Below are 14,694 nucleotides of genomic sequence, written 5' to 3'. Positions count from 1 at the left end.
CAGTTTTCCTTCTGGGAACACCCCACATAACACCGACCTTTTCCATCTCCCCCCATTAATCCCTTTCTAAACCCACTCCTACTTAAGCAGCTGCTGCTCCCACTAACAGATGCCCATCGAAGGCAGCAAGAAACAAGCAATAAATTTCCACCATAAACTTGGGGTCTCCACCCTGCGGGGTGGGAGGATCAAGGCGAACCTGTGCACTAAAAAGAAATAAATTAAGGAGGGAAATAGTTTCCTATCAGCTCACCCCAGCCCAGGATGTTTAGCAATGCTGCAGATCAAAGCGCACGGGGTATTTGCACTTCAGTAAGGCCCTGAGCAAACAGATGGGTGGGTGATACCCAGCTCTCCTTGCTCCATAGAAAGGCTGAAAAGTTCCACATTTCCAATGGAGTAATAACTTCCACAGTTGGTTTTAAGCCCTCGTGTTTGTGGGTTAGTTAAAGACAGGGTTTAGCTTCATAGGGGCACTCCCCTGAATGGGTTCTCCAGAGAGAGGGAGGGCTTAAAATGAGGGGATTTGGTCAAAACCACATGTGGATCCCAAATCCACGTGATCCCAGCTCTCTGTTCTCCATTTATGTCTCTGGACAATGCTTTCCACACAGATTTATCAAAACTCTACAGCAAAACCCCAGATTTCTCCCCCCAAATCCAAGGGCCTGCAATGCTAAAGCAGGAGCAGCACAGACAGCAACTGCCACAGTGGGGAAAACCTTCTGCAATTTTGGAAGTATTTTGTGGAGGAGGGGGGAGAGGGATTGACTAATTTATTATTAGGGATGCCCTGGTTTTAAAAGTCAGGTGGGGAAAGCAGGGGTTGGGGTATTTTGGAGTGGTTTCTTGTGCAGATGGCAAGTGGGGAGGCAGGCGAGATGTCACTCCCCATCCTTAACAGGCCTGGATGGGGTTTTATTCCATTTGCAGCAGGAAATAAAGGGTCAGAGGGAAGGAAAACCCTGGGACAGACAGCTCTGCCACCCTGGAGGGCAGCTGAGAGGTGACATCCCTTGCAGCATCAGCTTTGGTGGCTCTCAGGAATTTCAACAAAGGTTTCTCTTCTTGACTCCAAACTAGTCTGGAGGTCATTTCTTTACAATTCCCAGCCCCAAATTCCCTTCCCCAGGAGCGTGGTTAATCCCTGAGGGTGGGGCCCTGCATATTGCCCGATACCTGCATCTGTGTCTGTGTTTGCTCTTGGCCCCACGGCTTCAAGGGAAAACAGCAGCTTTTGTTCCTTATCTTCTCTGGTTTTCTGTCTCCCTCGTGTCTCTGTATCATGTTTGGGTTATGGTAATTAAATAAATTGTATTCCCAAAGCATTCCAAGTGGGTTCTCATGGCTTTTCCAGCCTTTGCTGCCAGTGGTTTAAATTTCACAGACCCCTTGCCTTGAAAACCTGAGGGCAGAACAGGAAAACTGCAGACCCAGGAATTGCAATCCTGGCGTTTGCTGTTCTCCCTTGCAATTTGGCACAGCTGGATTTGGATGCAGCCATGGATTTGGGGGTCAGTTGCAAGGAAGGAGACAAGAGAAACCATCTTTGAAGCTTCAGGGGGTGAGTTGGCAAAACTGAGGAAATACTCAGCCCAAAGTGCTGTCTCTACACCTGGAACAGGGATTCAATGGCCTCTGAGGTGACATCCTGAGTGTAAATCACTTTTGTCCCACTTCTCCAGCCACCAAATCCCATGGATTTTAAAACCTTGGCCAAGGCCTTGACTGGCCTCATGCAGGGATGGAGATGGCCTCGTGCCCAGAGATGAGCAAGATGATAGAGGAAGCGTTGGTGCTCGCTGCAGTGGGAAAACTCATGTTTTTTGGGGGAGAGAAGGATGGGAATCAGCTCCCTGCTCCAGGCAAGCCTGGCTGAGGACAACTGACACCATCAGCACAGATAGAGGAGGGGGTGGGCCGCACAGGGATATAAACCCACCCCGCTGAGCTGGCAGCGCTGGAGCTGCAGGTCCAGGCAGGGTAAGAAGAGGGGATTTTACTGCCCTGGGGCTCATCAGGCTGCTCAGGGCGTGGGGGGAAGGCTGCAGGTCCTGAGCTGCTCCAGCAGCCCCAGGCAGGCCAAGCCACTGCATCCCTGCCAAGCCCCACATCCCCAAACTGGGACACAGAGCAGTCAGGATTCACTCGGGGATGCCTTACAGTGCTGCGCACCCACAGTGACAGCAGTGTCACCTGAGGCACTGCCCAGGTGCACCCAGGTCGTCTGGGCACTGAAGAAGCTTCTGTCCTGCCCTGGATCATCACCCATCCTTGTTGTTCCCTCTCCAGGGCAGCCCCAGGATGAGGAATCTCCTCCTTGCCGTGCTCCTGGCTTGTGGTAAGTGCTCTGCTGTCCCTGGCCAGGCCAGAATCCACCTACAAACCCTAAGTCTTTGTGCACAATTCAGGTTTTTGTTTAAATCTGGCAGTTTCTCTCTAGTGCAGTGCTCTCTAGCAGTGTAGAACTGCTGCAGTCCTGGAGGGTTGCTGAAGGGGAGCCTTTGGGATGCTGATGTCCATATTTCTTTTGGGAGGCCCTGGAGCCTGTTGTCACCTTTCCTGCCCGTGCCAAGCCCACAGCTGATCCTGGTGACGGGGGACTGCAGTTTGCAGCACGGCAGAGCCAGTCCAGAGGGCAGAATATCTTGTGTCAGACCAAATCCAGAGGCTGTAAAAGCCAGACTGAAGAAGCCATCCTCCCTGAGAGGAGGCTGTGGCTGTGGCTGCCCCAATCCTAGAAGTGTCCAAAGCCAGGTTGGACAGGGTTTGGAGCAACCTGGGATAGTGGAAGGTGTCCCTGCCCACGGCAGGAGGTGGAACAAGATGGGCTTGGCGGTTCCTTCCAGCCCAAACCATTCCGTGATTCCGTAATTCTGGAGGAGGGGATAAAGCTTCTCGTGGTTCCCATCCTGAGGGCACACGTTTCGGGCAATGCCGACCCAAGGCGATGCCCGTGCGTGGTGCGAGGCGCGGGGATGCCCGCGGGCTCCCTGCCCCGCTCCGGCCGCAGCCGCTCCTGTGCCCGCAGGGCTGCTCCCGGCCGGCGGCAGCGTGCTGGAGCTGGAGCGGATCATCCGGGCGGCCACGGGCAGGAGCGCCCTGCTGTCCTACAGCTGGTACGGCTGCTTCTGCGGCATCGGTGGCTCCGGGACCCCCGTGGATGCCACCGACCGGTGAGTACCAGAGCGGCCTCACCGCCCCCAGCTCCCAAAAAGCCAGCCCTCGCTGGCTGCCTCCCGGTGCCGGGGCTTTGCACCGTTCCCCAGCCAGGTCCCGCTCTTGCCTTGCCACCTCCTCTTGCTGGTCGCCTTCAGTTTGAGGCTGGACCTTCCCCTGGCGGCCAGGTGTGCCGAGGGAGGCTCTGGGGGCCGCGCTTTGACCTGGTGTCCCCGCAGGTGCTGCCAAGCCCACGACTGCTGCTACAGGAGGCTGAGGGAGGGCAGGTGCAGCCCCCTGATCACCCCGTACAGCTTCACCTCCAGCGACGGGCACGTCACCTGCAGTGAGTACTGAGCAGGCAGTGGGCAGCAGCACTGCCCCCAGCCCCAGCCCCATCCCAATCCCCAGCCCCAGCCCCATCCCAATCCCCATTCCAATCCCCATCCCAATCCCCATCCCAAACCCCAGCCCCATCCCAATCCCCATTCCAATCCGCATTCCAATCCCCATCCCAATCCCCAGCCCAATCCCAATCCCAATCCCAATCCCAATCCCAATCCCCAGCCCCATCCCAATCCCAATCCCAATCCCAATCCCAATCCCAATCCAAATCCTCAGCCCCAGCCCATCCCAATCCCCAGCCCAATCCCCATTCCAATCCCAATCCCCAGCCCCAGCCCCATCCCAATCCCCATTCCAATCCCAATCCCCAGCCCCAGCCCCATTCCAATCCCAATCCCAATCCCAATCCCAATCCCAATCCCAATCCCCAGCCCCATCCCAATCCCCATTCCAATCCCAATCCCCAGCCCCATCCCAATCCCCATTCCAATCCCAATCCCCATCCCAATCCCAATCCCAATCCCCAGCCCCAGCCCCATCCCAATCCCCATTCCAATCCCAATCCCCAGCCCCAGCCCCATTCCAATCCCAATCCCAATCCCAATCCCAATCCCCAGCCCCATCCCAATCCCCATTCCAATCCCCATCCCAATCCCAATCCCAATCCCAATCCCCAGCCCCAGCCCCATCCCTGGAGCCGGGCGCACACAAGAGCATCTCCTGGCTGAATCCAGCCCCGTTCCCGCCCGGCTGTGATGATTAGATGAGCATTGAGGGTGAGGGCAGGCTGGGGAGGGCAAGCGCCGGGACTCGCTGCTCTTTCCCTGCCCCCGGGGGAAAGGCGCCGCAGGGCTCCGTGTTTGCCCCGCAGGTAAGGAGCAGAGCTGGTGCGAGACAGAGACCTGCCTGTGCGACACCGCGGTGGCCTCGTGCTTCGCCAGCTCCCTGCACTCCTACAACAATTCCTACCGCTTCTACTTCAAGCTCAAATGCCAAGGCAGCAAGCTCCAGTGCTGAGGAGGGGGAATCTGCACACAGAGTTCCAGGGCTTGCCTGCTTTTCCCCAGCAAGAAAAGCTTGGGCTGGGGGGGCACTAAAGGCAGAGCCCCCAAGGCTCCTTGTGAGGTGCAGCTCGGGGTGAGAAGGGCACACACACCATGGATGGAGACCCACCAGTTCCTGGGAAGACACACCAGCTTCCTCTTTTTTGTCGCTTCCTCCTCTCTTGATTTAGTTTCCCAGCAAAGAAAACAGATACAATAAAAGGGATGCAAACTGTTCTCCATGGTGTTTTTCTGTAAGGGCTGCTGAGATTGAGGCACAGCAATGGTGGCTGCTGAGTTTGGGGAGCACTTCTGCATCCCACACCTCAGCCACACCATCTGCCTGACACCCCAAAACTTCCATGGACCCGACAGGGCTGTAATTCCCACATCTATCCCAATGTGGAGATACAAGTTTGGGGAACAGGCTGTCCAGAGAGCTGTGGCTGCCCCTGGATCCCTGGCAGTGCCCAAGGCCAGGCTGGACGGGGCTGGGAGCAGCCTGGGACAGTGGAAGGTGTCCCTGCCATGGCAGGGGTGGCACTGGATGGGCATTGGATGGGCTTTAGGTCCCTTCCGGCCCACACCAATCTGGGATTCTATGAATTTCTAACTCCTAGCTCAGAGGGCACATCCAAACAGCTTTGTGAGGAACGCTAACAAAACAGTCCCACCAATACAATAAGAGGCTTCACATCATGGGGATTTTTAAGTTGTATGTCATTTTTCTGTTCCTCTTGTCCAGAGTCAGGACAGCCTGAACCACAGCTCAGCACAGGGAGAAGCTCACGGGAGTATCCCCAGTATCTTCTGGGACGTTTGGCTTGGGGCACATGAGGATTTTACCAGGAATGACACAACTGCTCTTTTATATCTATTTCCTGCTATAAACAATTCCATAGAAAGCATTTCACAGAAACACATATGCAAACACACTAAAAGCAGGAAAACAATGTGAGGACATAAACTGATTACAAATGATTAATGAGGCAGTAATTAGCCAGAGGAGCATTAATGGGCTCTGAGCAATTCAGATAAGCACAAGGCACATGCCAGCCAGGGAGCATCACTCGTGACCCCAGAGACAAAGCAGAGCTGGAATCAGGGCTTGGCTGAAAACTTTGTCAGTGGAGGACAACAAAAAACTATTTTTCCAGCACAAAAGACAAAAGATAGACAAGTCACCTTCCTTCCCTAATGTCTCTCCCAAACCAAATCAGTCTGGGATTCCATAACTCTTGGAAATAAGGGTTAGAGAATAATCATCCACAGAGGACAGAAGATTTCAAAGCCTTGACCACATACACGAAGCAAGTGCTAATTTAGGAGGGCAGTTGATGACAATGGTTTCTGCAGGAGTGTGTAATGAGGGGTGGAAAAACCACAAGGAGATAAATAAAGGGAAGTTGAACTTTCTCACCTCAGAATACTCATTTTGCTTCTCTGTTTTCTCATGGTGGCTGAGGGTATAATCATCCAGTGTCTGCCCAGCCTCATGACTTTGGGAACTGCACCTGTGGAGATGCTTTCAGTGTTGCCCATAGACTTTGCCCAAAGAAGTGACAACTCTCCTTGGGCCACCTTACACCTCCTTGAAAGCCCCAAACTTGCTGTGTCCATGCCCAGCCTGAACCAGAGCTGTTCTTTTCCCTCTGATGTGGCTCCTTGGTGCTGGGAAGGGCAGAGGAGGCATCTCTGACTAAGGCAGAGCGTGTTTGCTTCCTCCTCAGGCTGGAAGTGACGCTGCTGTTCCACCTCATCCCACCCAGCACCAACCCTGTGCGTGGGGTACGGGGCTGGGGCATCAGGGGATTTCTGACATTCCTCAGAAGGGGAAGGATGGCACCTTCTCCTTTGCAGGGAAGCCCAGTCAGCAGATTTGGGTCAAAGGAGACCCAGGAAGATGAGAGCAAGCTATATAAAGCAAGCACAGCTGGCTGCAGGGCACTGCAAGCCAGCAGGGCTTTCTCAAGGTAAGTGGGGATGGAGGATTGCTTTCCTTCTTTTCCTCCTTTCACCAGAAGCTGTGGTGCAAGTGGGGAGCAAATGCCATGCTAGGAAGCAGGATTGAAGGAGATGCTGCCTGGGATGCCAGCCCAGAAGAAAAGCAGCAGTGCAGCCCTTGGCGGCTGAACATCCCTCCAAATTTTCTCCCTTTCTCCTGATTATGCTTTTTCCCACCTCTCCCCCATCTGATTCCCATCCCTTCCCATCCCTGATGCTTTGTGCTGAAACAAGGGGACATCTTTACCCCCTCGTTGCTATTAGTCCCCAGAGAGAGGGAGAAGCTCTGCTCCTGGATGATGAGGAAAGAAAGAAGGTGCTTGGTATAACAGAGAATGTTTTGGTTTCCTCTCCCAGAGCCATCAGAAGGATGAACTCTCTCCTCTGCCTCTCTGTGCTGTTTGTGTGGGGTAAGTGTCCTCTCTCGGTCCCAAGGCTCTCTGTGCAGTTACATCCATTGAAATTAGGACCAGGCTGGTGATTTCTCCACCTCTCCTCATCACCAGCTCTCCCAGACATGCCACAACTCTCCTGTGCCAAGCTGGGAACACATTTCCTCTCTGTTGCATTATAATTTCTAGGACAGCACCACCCTGGTGCCAGCTTGGGGGCTGGAGGGATGGAGCTGCTGTTGGAGAGGGCAGGGAATCAACGTGGTCCCCCTGATTTCCCCACCTCCAGACTTGTCCCCAGCCCACGGGAGCCTCTGGCAGCTGCACCAGATGATCTCAGAGGTGACGGGGAAAAATGCTCTTCTCTATTACGGCTTCTACGGCTGCTACTGCGGGCTGGGGGGCAAGGGGCAGCCCAAGGACGCCACAGACAGGTGAGAATCCACTTAAAAACCCCCTGCACAGACACGTTTTTGAATATTTTTAAATTTATGGGGTGAGAGGGAGAAAACTCCATGCCCTAAAGCTTTGATCTCCTGCGCAGATGCTGCCAGCTGCACGATACTTGCTATGAAAACCTCCTGAGGTACCACTGCGCTGCCAAGACACGTCCCTACCGCTACAACTGGCACTACGGCAGGCTCTCCTGCAGTGAGTAGGGCCCTGGAAAAGGGGGTGCCATCCCCCCCAAAGCCGGGGCTGACCCTGGGCTCCCCTCGTCCCGCAGGTCAGCGCTCCCGGTGCGCCTTCTTGTCCTGTGAGTGCGACCGCAGCCTGGCGCTGTGCTTGAGGAGAAACATCAGGAGCTACAAGAAACGCTTCCAGTTCTACCCCAACACGCTGTGCCGATGACGGGAGCCGGGATGCGGGACCGGAGCGTGCGCGGGTCGGCGCCGGGATCGCCCATCCACCCTGCCTGCGCTGACCACACCAGAGCCGCTGTCAATTAAATCGACGCGCAAATAAACAATGTTCTTGTTCAACGTCCCCGGCCTCCTGAGAGCCGCTGCTGGGCAGGGAGAGAAATCCCCGTAAATAATCAACATCTTCCCTAAACTTTCCAAGAAGTCGGTCTCGGCCGCTGCGTCACTCGAGGCTGCGGCCCGCGGGAGAGGAGAGGGGGGCTGGCCGGGGGAAGGGGCGTAGCACTCCGTGGGTTTGGGACTGACGATCCTTTTGGAGCTTCCAGTTGGAGCTCGCGGGCTGGACACGGAGGGCAGGCTTTCCCCGGGAGGACAGATTGACAGCGAGCAAGATCCCCGGTGAGCAGCCCCCCCCTCGCTCCGCTGCTCTGGAAAGAAAAACACGGGGAGATGTTGGGAGGAGGCAGCGAGAGGCCCGTGCCTGTAGGAAAAGTGTAATCGCTTCCCAATGGAAGCAGTGGGAGGCTGCGCTGCGCGGGGAGAGCTGCACTGGGTGCCAAAAGCGGTGCGACGGGAGGTGAGAAATGCTGGAGGGGTGCGACGGGAGGTGGGGGATGCTCAGGCGGTGAAACCGCTTGCTCTCGGCCAAGAGGCAGCAGCGCTGATGCGAGGGGGCACAGCTGCTTTCCTCCCTCCAGGTTTTGGGGGTCGATCCGATTTCAGAGGAAGCTTCTCACAGCTGCTCCTATCAAACTGGCCACGCTGCCTGGCTGAGCCTGTCCCCTGATTCTCCTCCTAGGCCCAGGTGAGAGGAAGATGAAGGTCCTGCTGGTGCTGATGATGCTCTTTGCCTGCAGTAAGTGCACCCCCGACCCACAGACGGGAGCCAGGCTCATCCCCAAACTCCTGTGCACTCCTCAGGGGGACTCCCAGCAAAGCCTCCTTCCCTCCCCAGTTCCCCAAGCCTCATTTCTGCACATAACTTACAAAAAAAAAAATAATCCCATTTTACGGTGACTCTAGGTGTGTTCACAGCTCATGGGAAGCACCCACGCCCATTCACACCAGGACTCGAGGGAAGCACCGTAGGAAACCTGACTGCCCATGGATGCTACAGGGGATGGGGCACCTCGAGGGCTTCAGTGGATCGGTACAGGCAACGCTGCCCCAGAGGGCCAACGCTGGTCCCAGAGGGCTAACGCTGGCTCCGGGGTAACCCCGGGGCTCTGCACCACCCCAGCAGCCCCCCGAAGCTTTGCAAAATGCAGACTGGGTGCTTGGCAGCAGCAGGAAGGAATCAGGTTTTCGGGAAGAAGGGAAAGTGATGCCGTGTTCACCCCTAACTCCATCCCGGAGTCGGCAGGGTGGTGCCAGTGACAACTGCCTGGTCCGTGGGATGATGGCATCAGAGGAGGGGGACGTTCCTGAAGCCAGGATGCGGGGCAGGGCTTGCACGGGGAGGCAGAGGCTTGGCGTGGGAACGGGCAGGACAGAGAAGCTTCTGGGCGATCCAGAGCAGGAGGAAGCAGAGCTGGCAGCTCTCCCGCCCGGCTGGCAGAGCCTGTGTCAGCTGGGGCAGCAGCAGCCGGAGCCGCATTCCCGACGAGCCCGGGCTCTCCTCCTCCCGCAGGTGCTGCCTGCTCCGAGCCTGCTGCTATGCCAGGCTGGCGGCGCGGCGCTGCCGCGTGGGACCCGTCCGGCCCCTCTCCGTGCCCCGGGCAGGGATCCCCACCTGCAGTGAGTGCTCGCCCCGGGGCTCGGGATGCCCTTTCCGCACCGTGCCCTCCTTCGCGGCGCCCTTTCCCGGGCTGCCCGGGGGAGGTCTCAGGGGCGCTGTCGGTGCCCGCAGGCTCGGGGACGCGGTGCCAGCGAGGCGCCTGCCGGTGCGAGCGGGCGGCGCGGCTGTGCCGGGCTCGGCTCGGCCGGGCTCAGCTCCGCCGCGCCGGGTGCCGGGGACGAGCCGGGCGCTGCTGAGGCAAGAACTCCCTTTGCGAAACCATCTCCGGGCTGATCGGCGAAGGGACGAGGCCAGCAGCGCTTCCCAGCCCTGGTGAGTCTCCTCCTCGGGGCCTTTTGGCTTCGAGGCGAGGACAAGAACCCTCCGGTGAAGTCGCGTCACGGCACGCGAGGAGGGGGAGCAGCGCTCGCTGATGTCCAGCACAGCAAAACAAGGAGGAGCGGACACCTGCCCCTCGTCCCGCTGAGGGGCTGGATGGGAAGCGTCCCCCTTGGCAGCCTGTCCGCTCCCTCCGCTTCCTGCTTCGCGGCAAATTCCCTCCTGTTGCTCCAAAATAAAACCAGAGAGCCCAAAGCACCGGTTCCCAGCGTGCAGTGACTCAGCTGAGCCCGGCCACCACCCCTCACCCTCAGACAGGTTTCCTGTGGAAGTACTCAGCAAAAATGACATTTGAGAGGTGACACGACTCGCCCCCGAACTGCCCCAATTCAGCTCTAAACCTTCAGGCTCTGAACATGTCCCGTTTTTCTGAGAGATGGAGAATGAGGCTGGTGGAAGGGCTGAGGGCAGGCACGATGGTGTGGGAGGGCCGGGCTTGGACTTCGATGATCCTTGTGGGTCCCTTCCAGCTCGAGATATTCTGTGATCCCCTAAATCTCTGCTGTGACAGCATGGCCAGGAGCTTGCCACACCCCCAGTGCTGAGCAAAACAGAGTTCTCACCAGAAAAGAATGTTTTGGCCCAATTCTGCAACAACCCTGAGCACATTCCTTAGGAAAAGGCAGCTCAGGCAGCAGCTGCTTCCCCCACTTCAGCATCCCCAGGTTTTGTGCCTTGGGGTGCTGACTCCGTCGGGTCTCCAGGCTCCAAACCGCCTTAGGGGGGCTCAGCAAGGAAATAAAGCCACAGAAACAGCAACAAAACACTTTCCTCAGGGGCTGATGCCCAGCTGGAATTCCCACCCTGGATTGCCCCATAGCTGAAATCAATGGCACCAGGAAATAGCCCTGAACTCAGGATGCTTCTGCCAGCTGCCACCCGGGAATCAGGGAATCCCCCCTGGAGGAGAGGAGGAAGGAGCCCTTTGCCCAGCAGCTGATAATTGCAGGGCATAAATCAATGATCAAATCCTCACCGAGAGCATGGAGGTCCCAGACAGATTGCAGGCTGGGACAAACTGAATCACACTCTCCCTTTGTAAATTCTGGGTGAATTTTAACCATCCATGAATTTTCCTGCTTGGACATCCAGCTGTACAAATCCATTCATACAAATCCTCTAAATGCTGATGTTTTGGCTCAGATGCTGCACTCCCTCAGAGCATTGCAATAAACTGGGCTGCAAGAGTTGTGGTTTTCATACTAGGAAACAAAATCCACAGCTTCCCAGGAGGCATTTGGCTTGGGGGGGCTTATTTCCCATTTGGAGAAGGGATCCTGCTAACCTGCCACAGGTAGAGGGGCTGGGGTGGAGAGGCTTCCAGTGGAGCTCAGCCAGTTTGATGGACAAGAATATCCCTTATTCCCCTGTGATAAAACTGGTTGTGGACTTGGAAAATCCTGAATTATGGCAAATTCTGGTTTAGCCAATTAACACCATCCCAGGGGACTACTTAAATTAGCCCAGAGAGCTGATGAGGCAAAGGGCCCATGCCAGAGGGGGAAGAGATTTTGCTGAGCTGAGTTCCCTTCTCTCAGTCAGCATCTCTCTGATTCCCACACAAGTTGCATCCTTGTTCCCTGCCTCAGTTTCCCTGCCAGGCCTGGGGGATTTCCTCCCCTGCCTCAATGCCTGCCCATGCTGGGGTTCCCCAAAAAGCACCACAAAGCAGCTGCAATCTCTGCCAGAAGCTATCTGCTAACTGATTGCTCAGTACCACCAATTTAATCAGACTCTCTCTGAGCAAACAACACAAGCAGCCTCTTTTTCCCCACCTTCCATCATACATCACTTGCATGTTTTATTCCCTGCCACTTGCTTTATTTTGCTTCTAACTAAAGGTGAACCACACACCTCATGCCATGAGGTATTTGAGAGCAAAACACAGTGCCCAGCACACATGGGGAGAGGGATGGAGCATCCCCACATGCAGGGGCATCTGAGCACTGAGAAAGCCCCACTATCAAGAAAGCCACCAAACATGGCCTCTGCTCAGGTCTATCTCCAGCCACAGCCATTCTGGGACCATGGGATCTTCCTCCCCTCCCAGTGCTGCATCTCACCCACTCTGGGAAGTTGACAGGGGAGGATACTTTGCACTGGCTGCATTTTCTCCCTGCCCAGCTAAGTCAGGATGGAAACAGTAAGACACAGAATGGTGTTTTCTAGACAAGGCATTAAAAAAAACCCTGTCATCCAGGAAGAAAGTGGATCATGGAATCACAGACTCCTCAGACAATCTCATTCCACCCTCTGCCATGGGCAAGGACCCCTCATACTAAGTGGTTCCTGTTCTCCCTCAAGTTCTCTCATTTTACTCAGGGAAGCACTGGGAATGCTGAGACACCCAGAGCCACGCACAGACTCAGCCCCAGGCTGCTCCACACACATCCAAAACCTCCTGCCAAGACCCCACACATCCAAAACCTCCTGCTGAGACCTCCACCATATAAGGCATCCCACAGCCTCCAGCAGTGCCAGGACACCTGCACAGCAGCAGGACCAGTATGGTGAGGATTGTCAATATTTGCCCACTTTGGGCTCCCCAGAGGAGGGGCCCTGCTGAGGGTGCACAGCCATAAAAGGTGTGACCAGCAGCACCTTGGGCTCACCAAAGCCCAGAGCCGCCACTGCCAGAATGAAGCTGCTCTCGCTGCTCCTCTTCTGTGAGTACCCCCCACAGCTTCCACCCCGGGAAAGCTCCCAGGCCCTGTCCATGGCCAGATGGGGATGGTGAAATTCCCATTTCTGCCGTGGAACGGTGGGATGGGAGGTTGCTTTTCCTGGTGCTCTTAACCCCCCTTCTCCAGTCCTAGGACTGGCCCTTGCCAGCTGCAACTTGGCCCAGTTTGCAGTGATGATTAAGCAGAAGACCGGGAAATCGGCGCTGGCTTACAACGGGTACGGCTGCTACTGCGGCTGGGGCGGCTCCAAACAGCCCCTGGATGCCACCGACAGGTACGCTGGGACAGGGATGAGCAGAGCCCCCGGCCCTCCTCACCCCCCTGGGTACAGCAAGCACAATCTCCTTCCTGCTCCTGAGGGTGGAAATAGCAACGAGAAAATTGTTGCTTATCCTTAAAGCCTCTGTAGAAGCGGTTCAGCAGCAGCAGCCGACAGCAAAGATGCTCGTGATTGATGTTTTACCATCCTGTCCCAACTGTCCCCTGCCCTGACCTCGGCTCTCACGCCCCCAGGTGCTGCCACGCTCACGACTGCTGCTACAAGAGACTGGTCGCCTCCGGCTGCAGCCCCAAAACGGCCACCTACAAATACATCTTCCGAGGAAACCAAATAACCTGCGGTGAGAGCGGGGCGGGGGCAGAGCTCCAAGCGGGGAGGCACAGCCACCCGCACTCGGGGAGCTTGACTGCCAACATCCCCTTTAGATCATCCTGGCCTGGAAATCGCACACAGTGAAGTGGGTGGAAATACAGGAAAAGTGCCAGGAATAAGGCAAATAAGTATCTGCTGGATTACGGTGAAGTTTAGAGCTTGGAGACTTCCCTGGGCAGGGGCCTTGTCCTTCCCAAGAGGCCGAACGCCAAGGGTTTGAGAGGACCCTCCCATGCTGGATGGGGACCTGGCACAGCTGCCCTGACTCCCCCAGAGTGAACTCCTTGTTCCACAGACCACAGCAAAGCACATCCCAGAGATCCAGGCAAATACCCACAGACACATCAGAGAAGGTGAAGTGAATGCTCCCTCCAGGGCCAGGTAGCTCCACATCCCAGACACAAGACCACCTGAGACACCCCAAACTCAACAGAGGGGCTGTGCACGCTGTGGGGACGGTCAAAAAACACCCCCTGACCCTCACACCCTTCACCTGCCTCCGTCCCCCCCAATTTTCTTCCAGGAAACGGGAACTCGTGCCAAAAACGGACGTGTGCCTGCGACAAGAAGGCGGTGGAGTGCTTCCAGAGGGCAGCTGGCTCCTACCGCAAAGCCTACAGGAACTACCCCAACTCCAAGTGCAAGGGCAGGACACCGTCCTGCTGAGCACTCCCGCCACGCTCCAGCTCCAAACCTGGCCATCAAACCATCAGAGCTCGGGGGCTCTGCCTCCCCTGTGGCCAGGCAGGACATGGCACAGCCCTGTGGCACCGAAAAGGTGTCCAGCACCTTTCCCCAGAGCCTTAGCACAGGGAAAACCTGCTTCCCACAGTTTAATAACTCATAAAAATGAGGTAAATCCTGCTAATAAAGATATGTTTCAAAATTGTGGCCAGTGTTGTGTTTTGGGACTCAGTGATGGAAGTGGTAGGTAACAGCATGGAGCTTGAGGGCTGATTTTTGAAGAAAATGTTCCTTCCTGCATACATTTTTTCTTAAAAAACGACCAGAAGTGACATTTTAGCAGCCAACCAGTAAATTTTAAGAGCTCCAGAGGAAAAAAAAAAAAAGCCCACAGAAACAGCAAGTGGCTGCTGCACCCCAACCCCAAAGCAGGCTCCAAGCCCAGCTTCTCTTCAGGAGCTCAGCCTCAATCCACAATCCAGACCCATCCCACTTCCAATGACTGTTTAAGCAATTAATGCTCACTGGAAGCACAGGGGAGCCCAGTGGTGGGGTCTCAGAGCCTTGGGTGGCTCTTTCTTGCAGACAGGTGTGTCCTTAAGCTGCAGCTCCATGCAGCCACCTTGTCCCACACCACAGCTGCACATGATCCCAAATTAGCCCTAATTACCTCTAACAAGCCAGGGCTGGCTGTACCCTGGGCCTTGATGGAGGCACCTCCAACTGTAATGCTGCCTCTGAGTTGTGATCTG

The 14,694-nt window shown here is 55.9% G+C and overlaps 3 protein-coding genes across 7 annotated transcripts; all 3 read left to right on the top strand.

The window, feature by feature from the left end:
- Window positions 1-1,780: 1,780 nt before the first annotated feature.
- Window positions 1,781-4,527, top strand: LOC119710609 (phospholipase A2, membrane associated-like). The gene is made up of 4 exons (XM_038159892.1): window positions 1,781-2,341; window positions 3,032-3,176; window positions 3,399-3,505; window positions 4,376-4,527. Exons 1-4 carry the CDS (start codon window positions 2,305-2,307, stop codon window positions 4,519-4,521), a joined length of 435 nt encoding a protein of 144 aa, XP_038015820.1. The 5' UTR covers window positions 1,781-2,304; the 3' UTR covers window positions 4,522-4,527.
- A 1,427-nt stretch (window positions 4,528-5,954) lies between these two features.
- Window positions 5,955-10,120, top strand: LOC119710607 (phospholipase A2, membrane associated-like). Of its 5 annotated transcripts, XM_038159890.1 has the most exons (9): window positions 5,955-6,520; window positions 6,909-6,961; window positions 7,233-7,377; window positions 7,488-7,594; window positions 7,671-8,205; window positions 8,606-8,662; window positions 8,830-8,956; window positions 9,437-9,543; window positions 9,656-10,120. In XM_038159890.1, exons 1-5 carry the CDS (start codon window positions 6,387-6,389, stop codon window positions 7,793-7,795), a joined length of 564 nt encoding a protein of 187 aa, XP_038015818.1. In that variant the 5' UTR covers window positions 5,955-6,386; the 3' UTR covers window positions 7,796-8,205; window positions 8,606-8,662; window positions 8,830-8,956; window positions 9,437-9,543; window positions 9,656-10,120. The 5 variants fall into 5 exon arrangements, with proteins under 5 accessions (XP_038015818.1, XP_038015817.1, XP_038015814.1 ...); XM_038159889.1 differs by having other exon boundaries at window positions 6,462-6,961; window positions 8,842-8,956; XM_038159886.1 differs by having other exon boundaries at window positions 6,462-6,961.
- A 1,948-nt stretch (window positions 10,121-12,068) lies between these two features.
- Window positions 12,069-14,292, top strand: LOC119710608 (basic phospholipase A2 caudoxin-like). Its single transcript, XM_038159891.1, has 4 exons — window positions 12,069-12,588; window positions 12,733-12,880; window positions 13,120-13,226; window positions 13,782-14,292. The coding sequence occupies exons 1-4, from the start codon at window positions 12,561-12,563 to the stop codon at window positions 13,922-13,924; spliced, it is 426 nt and encodes a 141-aa protein (XP_038015819.1). The 5' UTR covers window positions 12,069-12,560; the 3' UTR covers window positions 13,925-14,292.
- The last annotated feature ends 402 nt before the right edge of the window (window positions 14,293-14,694 follow it).

The sequence above is a fragment of the Motacilla alba genome, chromosome 21 (genome assembly GCF_015832195.1).
Source record: "Motacilla alba alba isolate MOTALB_02 chromosome 21, Motacilla_alba_V1.0_pri, whole genome shotgun sequence".
Lineage (NCBI taxonomy): Eukaryota > Metazoa > Chordata > Aves > Passeriformes > Motacillidae > Motacilla > Motacilla alba.
This window is presented reverse-complemented; position numbering and strand designations above follow the sequence as displayed.